Source organism: Fukomys damarensis, unplaced genomic scaffold, assembly GCF_012274545.1.
Source record: "Fukomys damarensis isolate Sample0158 unplaced genomic scaffold, DMR_v1.0_HiC HiC_scaffold_24, whole genome shotgun sequence".
In the NCBI taxonomy this organism is placed as follows: Eukaryota; Metazoa; Chordata; class Mammalia; order Rodentia; family Bathyergidae; genus Fukomys; species Fukomys damarensis.
In genome coordinates this window covers 38,378,213-38,386,878 of record NW_022900936.1, presented here as the reverse complement: position 1 = coordinate 38,386,878, position 8,666 = coordinate 38,378,213, and the positions used below count along the sequence as shown (strand labels likewise).

General features: G+C 32.7%; 1 protein-coding gene across 3 annotated transcripts in view; it reads right to left on the bottom strand.

Annotated features, from left to right (window-relative positions):
- Epha3 (EPH receptor A3) overlaps positions 1-8,666 on the bottom strand; it is a 353,550-nt gene that overhangs the window by 327,364 nt on the left and 17,520 nt on the right. For all 3 annotated transcript variants that reach the window (XM_033755902.1, XM_010602894.2, XM_010602895.2), the window contains exon 2: positions 7,433-7,497. In XM_033755902.1, the coding sequence (XP_033611793.1) occupies positions 7,433-7,497 (65 nt within the window). The remainder of the gene's footprint in view (positions 1-7,432; positions 7,498-8,666) is intronic.

Below are 8,666 nucleotides of genomic sequence, written 5' to 3'. Positions count from 1 at the left end.
TCTGCAACAATGCATAAGATTCTAATAAGATTACTGACATTTAGAAATGGGAGGAAAGGAGCTAAAGGTGTAGGGAAGGTGTGATACGTAGGGGAAGAACAAAAAGGGAAAAGAAAAAAATGTGAGAGAATGAAAAGATGAAAATAAAGTGTTTGTAGATGGGGAGGGGAGGAGGGGGTGAAGGGAGGGCAGAGGTAAGGGGAAAAAATGAGAATCAAGACTTACCATGTAAAGGTACATGATCCCAACAATGAATGTAACTGTACTGTATCCCTAAATGTACCAATAAACTCAATAAAAAAAAAAAGTGCGCTATATTAGAAAAGTAGAAAAGCAGTGACTTAAGAGACTTTTTTATTATTTTAACTCTTCCTTGTGATTCATTAATTTTAAACCTTTCTATTCTTTCTGCCAAACAGCATTTATTTATGGAATTCTGGACGTTTTGTGTGTGTGTGTGTGTGTGTGTGTGTGTGTGTGTGTGTGTGTACCAGAGATGGCACTCTGGTCTTTGTGCTTGCGAGGCAGGCAGCAAAACCACTGAGCTAAATCCCTAGCTCCAGGATTTTATACTTGAATAAAAATCAACATAATTTTTATTATGAAGTTGACTTCAGCTAGTTTTATTTCCAATTAACTTTCAATTTACAGACTGGAGATATTTGCAAGATACATTTAATTAAATATTTCTGCCAGTACAAAAGATACTATACTTTAAGAATAACACAAAAAATGTAGATTAAATATAAATATATATATTATGATTTACTTTATGCCTTTAAAAGAAAGTTAATGTATAAACAAACACCATTTGTAATAACAGAATTTAAATCATGAGAATTTTTTAAATGAACAAAATTAATATTAATTTTATTATTTGTTTTGGAAGCTTTTATACACTTATTCAGAGTTTTAATTAATGGAAATTCTAAACATTAATGGAAGAGAATTTCACGAAATGAGTACTTGCTTCACAAAGCTTTCTGTTTTCTATCTGTGGAGAATATCAATCAAATAATTGTATTAATACACAATGGCAAAATAGGTAGTAGAGAAAGCCGAATTGAGTGGGTAGATGAGCCTAACAGTGTTGTGCACTAGTATGTTCTCCGGTTCCATGGGATGGAGGTGACAGGTGAGCGAGTAGCTTATATAGTCTCTGTGAATAAATAAAATTGGGCTTGAGATTTGAATTATTAACATCTGATGAAATTATAACCACTTACACTGAATAAAATAGACAGCTAACTACCATATCTTGATGGCTTTGATTTAAATTTATATACAAATTTTAGTCTGTACAATTTGATGGAATTATAGTCACGTAATATCAAAGAGAATATTCTGGATGCAATGCCTTTTCCTTCTCCATTTCAAATAGACTAAAATTTACACCTACAAATGACTTTAGTAAGATACTTTAGGATAAGAGAACTTCAAACTTTTTGTCTTAGAATAATCAAATTTGTACAGCTCTTTTGTATGCATTGCCACACACCCATTTAAAAATAGATGCATAGAAATATCTCATGTGAAGAAATCTCATTTGCTTTAACGTGCTGTGAGTTGTCACTGTTCCTTCTTTAAATGTGAGGATAAATATTTTTGAAGATTAATTGTCTTGTGTTAAATCATACATCAAAGAATGTCAGAATTAGATGTCTAACTAGAGTACCAGTTATAAATGATGTGTTTATTCTATTTTCTACTCAATTATGTATGACATTCTACTACAGCACTAAAAAGAAAACTTGAGACAATACAAATGACTTTGTAACAGATAATTAAGAGTTGTTACAGCCTCCACTTAGAAATCAGGATATTTGACTAGAGATAAAACACTATTCTCTCAGGACATCTTTAATGTGAAAGCATGATAAATATCAAGAAGAGTGGCTTATACAAGAATATTGTATTCTTTCATATAACTGAGTGGTTTGGTGACAAGTTTCCTGGCTGGTTTCTCTGATGTTCACTGTGCTCTGCCTTTCTGGTCCCAAGGAGAGGGATTTTCTGACTCTTGCTTAAATCAATATCTGTCGTAATGACTCTAAGAACTGTGCTTAGCTCTCAGATGAATCAACATTCACCCTGCAGAGATGCAGAGGCACATTTCCAGAAGCATATTAAAGAGTGAAAATCTAAACATTATCCATGGCCCATCAACCAAGAGGAACCAGGGAAAAAACAGCTGAGGTCAAACGACTAGATTTCCAGCCACTAAAAGAATGCTTTTATTTAAGTACATTATTATGCTAAGGCACCACTAAATATCTAAGTAAATCTTAATTCCACAATTGATGATATTTATCCTACATGTAAATCACATATTTCACACTGTGCTTTTTCTACCAGGACGCTGGCTATCCTCCTCTTATCTGAATTTCTTTAATTGAGGGATGGCTCTTGACTCTTGTACTACTTTTTGTACTACTTCTCTTGGCTCTTTCCTGTGTAATGATATATAAAGTAGGAAAGTTTACTAAGCAGATCGACTTAAGCAAACAACTAATCAATTTAAATATATATTATTGTGTAGCCAAAGAAGTTCTTCATAGATTGTAATCCAACAACAAGTATAGGTTGCCACATAATTCAAAGATGTTGAAATTATTTGCTGAAATTTTGAACGTAAGTTTACAATGCATAGATGTAATTCATAGTCTAGAGAGGTAGGAAATATAATTATTTCTGACTGCTTTACAAAAATGAACAGTGTCAGAAAATGTGTCAAATATGATTCATTGAAAAATGAATTGCAGTGGATGATCTCTGAGACAGTTTCAGTTTCCAAATTTAATCTTTTTTTTTTTTTTTTTTTTTAGGTACTGGGGATTGAACTCGGGTCCTTGAGCTTGTGAGGCATGTGGTGGAACCACTGAGCTAAATCCCTGGCCCCTCCAAGTTTAAATATTAGTTTCACAACCTTCACTTAGAGAAAAACAAATTTTATTAAATTTCTTCCCAAATTAAAAAAAAGAATTGTTCCTGGCCTACTACATGATCAAAATATACACTGAATATTTAAATTTTAGAAAAAATTATTGCTACAAAAGACAAGTTGCCACTAATCCCCTTCAAAATACTACCTCTCACTTCAGACTCTCATATGTCATTATTCTTGTCACTTTCTGAAGCAATTCTGGAAGTCCTCTTTTAGGAGAGTCTATGAGGTATGATCAAAATTTAGTGAATGCTACTGCTGTATACTGTCCAATAGAAAGGCAGGGTCACCAAAACAAAGTAGTACACCATCATCTATCATCTACCTTATTTATTAGATCTGGAATCTAAAGTCAAAATGACCACAGAAGATAAATATTTTGAATCAATTCAGGAACCTGAGGGAGCCAAGGCAATGCAAAGACTCTCAAGAGAGAGAACTTCCAGAACTGTCTCAGAAAAAACTGAGAAATATAGGATGTATATGATCAAAGCAAAAGGGAATATTTTCCAGGGGATTAATGACAATGCCTTTGGTTTTTTGCTGTTGCCTTTTTTACTTTATTTTTTGACTTGTATTAGTACATGTTTGCAGTACACAATGATTACATTCACTATGAGGAATTGGTGCATGCACATAACACATTTCAACCCTCTTTCCCTCTTCCCTTCACCCTCATCCAATTTTTCCAGTATCAGATTAATGTATTTATAAGACCTCATAGAGTGAGTTATCATATATACAGATTAAAAACAAGACTAACAGGCTAAAGAATGTATAAAACAGGTAAGATGACTGTACTAAGACAAGGTACACTTTAGATAAATTGTCTGTGCTAGAGTACACTACCCAAGAGGCAAGTGCCTCTGCTGTGATATATATTATAAAAAAGAATTAAGCATTCACTGTATTTTATAACCATGTCTCATATATGCATATATAGCTATATTTTTCTACCAGGATTTCTTTATAATTTGAAGCACCATTTAAAACTGGAGATAAAATTCTGAGGGTGTGGCCTAGAGGTGAAACACTTATCTAGCTTGATCCTCAGAACTACGCAAATGCACAAAAAAATGAATGAATGAATGAATGGAGAGGGGGGGGGATAATCTTTGCATAAGAAAATGACATAGCTTAATTGTGAAGTTTTAGTTTAAATATATTATTGGGAAAAAGAAAAAGAAACAGAAAAAAATATACATGAAGAAATGAGTCATTCTTAGCCATTTTTCCAAGCATGTTAATTTTATACAGTGCAATAGTTACAAGGTTCCATTTTTTGGAAAATTTACATTACAATAGTTTAGAATTAGAGCTTCCTTCTGATTTCAGTACGACTGGAAGTTAAGAAGGAGCTTTCAAGTATCTATGACTTTTGCAGTTCCTGATGGACAACTTTCGCTAACCCCTTGCATAAGAGCTTCTCTGCTATGGCACTGTCATTTGGAGGTAGGTCACTCTTTCTTGTACAGTCTGCCATGTCCGTTGTAATTATTATGTTTAGCAATTCCCCTAGTCTCTTCCAGTAGATCCCAGTAGTAGGCCCTGCTCCTAACTGTAATGATGTCTTCCGGCATTGTCACAAGTACCCAAGAAGCAAAATTGCCTACCTTCTTTGCCTCTCATACAGGTAAGAACCACTGAGCAGGAATTTCAAGAATTCATTATGCTGCAACATTGTTTTTATAATTTTTGCTCTGAAGTTTACTTTATGTTTATTAACTAGCAATCAGAGGTATAGCTTTTTATTAGTTAATTTCTTAAAAGAGTAAAAAGTTTAAAATCATTTCCAGCTATGACATATCCCTTTTTTTTTTGGTGTGGAAGAGCTTTTAGCAAACATCATAATTGTTTGAAGTATGTAATTCTTTGATAAACAAAACAAACAAAATTAATCTATTATTTTCACATTGAGAAGAGAAAAGGTTAGGCAATAAAAAAAAAATAGCTGAATCAAAAGCATAATGTAGGACTGGAGATGTAGCTCAGTGGTGCTGCCACCTGCCTCACCAGAACAAGGTCCCTAGTTTGATCCCCAGTACCCCCCAAAAACGAAAAGTATAATGTGTTGTACAAGCAAAGATGTTAAATTCTCAGCCTAAATTTTCCCTGCAGTTTCATCATCCACCAGTTGGATTGGCTTAGCTAAAGAGATGAACAGCAATAAAATATTTTCTAAATTTGAACTATTACTCCTCATAGATATTGCAATTAACATAATAAAAGAGAAAATCAGCAGAAATACACCATATAACATAACTCAAATATTTGATTTTTTTCCTTCCCTTTTTTTTTTCTTGAGGGGGTGTTTTTGAGGTATTATAAATTCCATGATCTATTGCAGAGAGTTTTTTTTTTTTTTTTTTGGTTGTTGTTCCCTGAAAGTTATAATGATAAACGTGGAGTGCTAAACCAGATTTTTTAGACCATTTTATACTTCTGAGTTAGGAACGGTGCAGCTGCAAAATCAGCACAGGAAAGCACTGTGTAGAAAGCCAAATGCCCGAAGGAAGCTCTAGGGCAAGGGTGAGGCAAAGAAGAAACTGAAAACTGTCGACTGAAGAAGTTAACAGATTCCTAGGTCAAAAGGAGGTGGGAAATTGGGCAAGAAAAGGAAAATGTCAAGAGATAAATTACTCTGAAGACTGTCTCTCAAATTTAATGTGCTAAGAGTTGCTTGAGGATGGATATTGTTGAGGTGCAGATTCTGGTTCGGCAAGTCCGGGGTGGGGCTGAGTGAGTGTCTGCACGCTAATAGTCTCCAGGTGTTGACGCTGTGGATCGGTGCACATGCACACTGTGTGTACCTAGGTGCTGGACACCCACACTCCACACTCAACACGTCTCTGGATGTAGGAGCGCCAACACTGTTTTATCACAAATCTCAGATTAGTAATGGAAATTGTTATTAAACTACGAAAGTAAGCAAGGGATTTCACTTTCCCCAATTCTCAACATAGAGTTATGCGTTATCTTTATTCTTTCTTTAAAGGAAAACATAGAATAGATTGTTGATTTGATATATAAATTGACTTCTTGTTCTTTTAAAAAAATACATGCTTGAATATACTAGTAAAATGTGATGGTTGTTGCTTTTCCTATATCATTAGGCAGAAGTTTTTCATGGCACATTAACATGTGGAGTAAAGAACATCTCGAATTTCTTAAATCAAAACCAAGAAAAAGCTTGACATTTGGCTGATTAGTTTCAAACAAGTTTTTCAGCCTAATTCTGAGTTTGATTCACTCTTCACGACAATGCAGGCTATGCTTCAATTCCAATCATTTCGTTCCGTTACACTACGGGAAAACCAAATCCTGGCTTACTTCATCCTCTCCCTCTAAAGCAACTCATGGAGGCCCGATTACAGGTTTTGGCGTTTTGTCAATGTCAAGGTGTGCCAGGAAGAGAAGCAGATTCAAAGATGACAGATAGATGAAGTAACTCTGATGGAAAACATCCATTGGTGAAGAGGCAGCAGCGGTATTGTAAAAATTATTCTCAGGCACAAACATTTAGGCTGAACACCAGCACTAACTGTAAGGAGTGGTAATCTCTTTTTAAAAAAGGACTATTGAGGAAGAAATAAGAACATATAAACTTGTTCCTATGACAAATATTTCAAAATAGCACTTTGCTTTTCCTGTAAGTTATACTTGGGGGGAAATGTATGTTTAAACATTCATTAGTTTTGTAAAAAGGAGAATTTCCCAAAGATATGACTTTTGTCCTTAAAAAAAAGGAAAATGACAATTTTCTCACGCAACAGGCTCATAATAAGCAGTTCTGGAACTAAGATGACCCATATCTCATAATCTTAGTAATCTGTGCCTAACTCAATAAAATGCAAAATGTATTTAAAATTATTAAAAGGTAAATGCACAAGTTTTTTTTCTAAGTATAGTCCAAGTTTAAAATGAATCTAAGATGTTACAGTTGTTTTAAACAAAATATGAAGGCAGCATAGGTTGTCACTATCGATTACAAATTGTACCCTATTTGGAATAATCACCATGATTGATTTTACCCTATGATTTTGGAGATACTATCACCAGATAACACACTTTCTACATAAGTTAAAATTTAAAATGTTCTAAAACTTTACTTATTCTAGGAACATCACAAAACATACTGAGTGATCACACTTAGATCACCTAAATAATGGTAATAATAATTAAAATATTTATTCAATCCATTCACATTTTTTGTACCTAATCACACTAATTTTTATAGTAGTGCTGCTGCTACTGCTGCTGTCACTGCTTTGCCAATAGATATTGTTATTATTCATGAGAAAAATAGTTAAAATTTCTCAAAAGTCCCATAGAACATAAATATTAGTCTGGTTGAGTTCATAATTTTGAATACATATATACACTTTTTTTCATGAAATGCAGGAGTTTCAGAAAGCACACCAAAAAGTTCTTCCACTCTCTAAGAGAGGCAGTGCACAGAATCATATCTCTTTCCAGAGTTTAACTCACCCCATGTGATGGATAAGAGATCCAGCCCAGTTCCCCTTGAATTGTTTTTGAATCCAATAGATTGACTGAAAGAAAACACAAACACACAAACACAGTTAGCAGCAATGAATTATTTCTATTTCATTCCTCTTAAATTAATCTTGTCTCATATTGTTAATACTGCTGTTCAAAATATGAGTTACTCTAAGCACATGATAAATATAGAAACTTTTTAAACAGCAACCATAAGAAAAGTTAAGGAATTGAAGTGTCTATGACCTTTTAAATATTTTCATTCACAATAAAGTTAATATTTAATATGTTGATACTTTCTAACAGGATAAAAGTTTAAAGAGGAAATGATGAACATGCAAAATAAAGGAAACACTAATGCTAACAGTATACAAAGTAACTGCAAAGATAATTAATTTGATTGATTTATATAGAATTGCTCTGTGGTTGAATGCATTAGATATATTTTTATAATTAATCTATATCTCTGTTTGTCCATATTGTTCATGTTATCTTGGGCCAATTCCAATCATATTATTCGGGAATGTATCTTAGTAACATATAAAATATTAACTTATATATAATAAGCAAAATAATTAATGACCAATTTGAGGATAAATCAAAATAAAAAATATAGTACCACCTGTAATAAAACTTTGGATATTTAAGAAGGTACTGTAGCCAAAGACTTTAGTGATTTAAATGTAATAAACATGTGATTACTTTTAATATATTATTAAAATAGAAAAGTTATTTATTTTAACAGTGTTACTTTGTTTTTGGATCAGAAATTAAGGTTTTAGAGGAACCTTGCATACAAATAATAACAAAATGATCACTTTGACTGTAGATCTGATCTGTTAAATAATGGAAACTATGATTTGACCTTATCAATCTTCTAAATGAGAAAATAACCCCATGATTGATTAATGGTTGAACTAAGGCAAGATTATATAAACTAAGCATGTAATATTAAGCTGAACCAGATAAGGTAATCGATAAATACCATAAAAAACATTTTCAAGAGTTTCATATATACACAAATCAAAATATAATATTAATTAATATACCATGTGTTACTTCTTTCTTTCTTTCTTTCTTTATTTCTTTCTTTCTTTCTTTCTTTCGTTTTTTTGTTTTTTTGTTTTTTGTTGTTGGATTTTTTTTTGGTGTTTTGTTTTTTTTTTTTTTTTTTTTTTTTTTTTTTTTTTTTAAGGGTTCTCTTTTTATTTTATTGACCCGG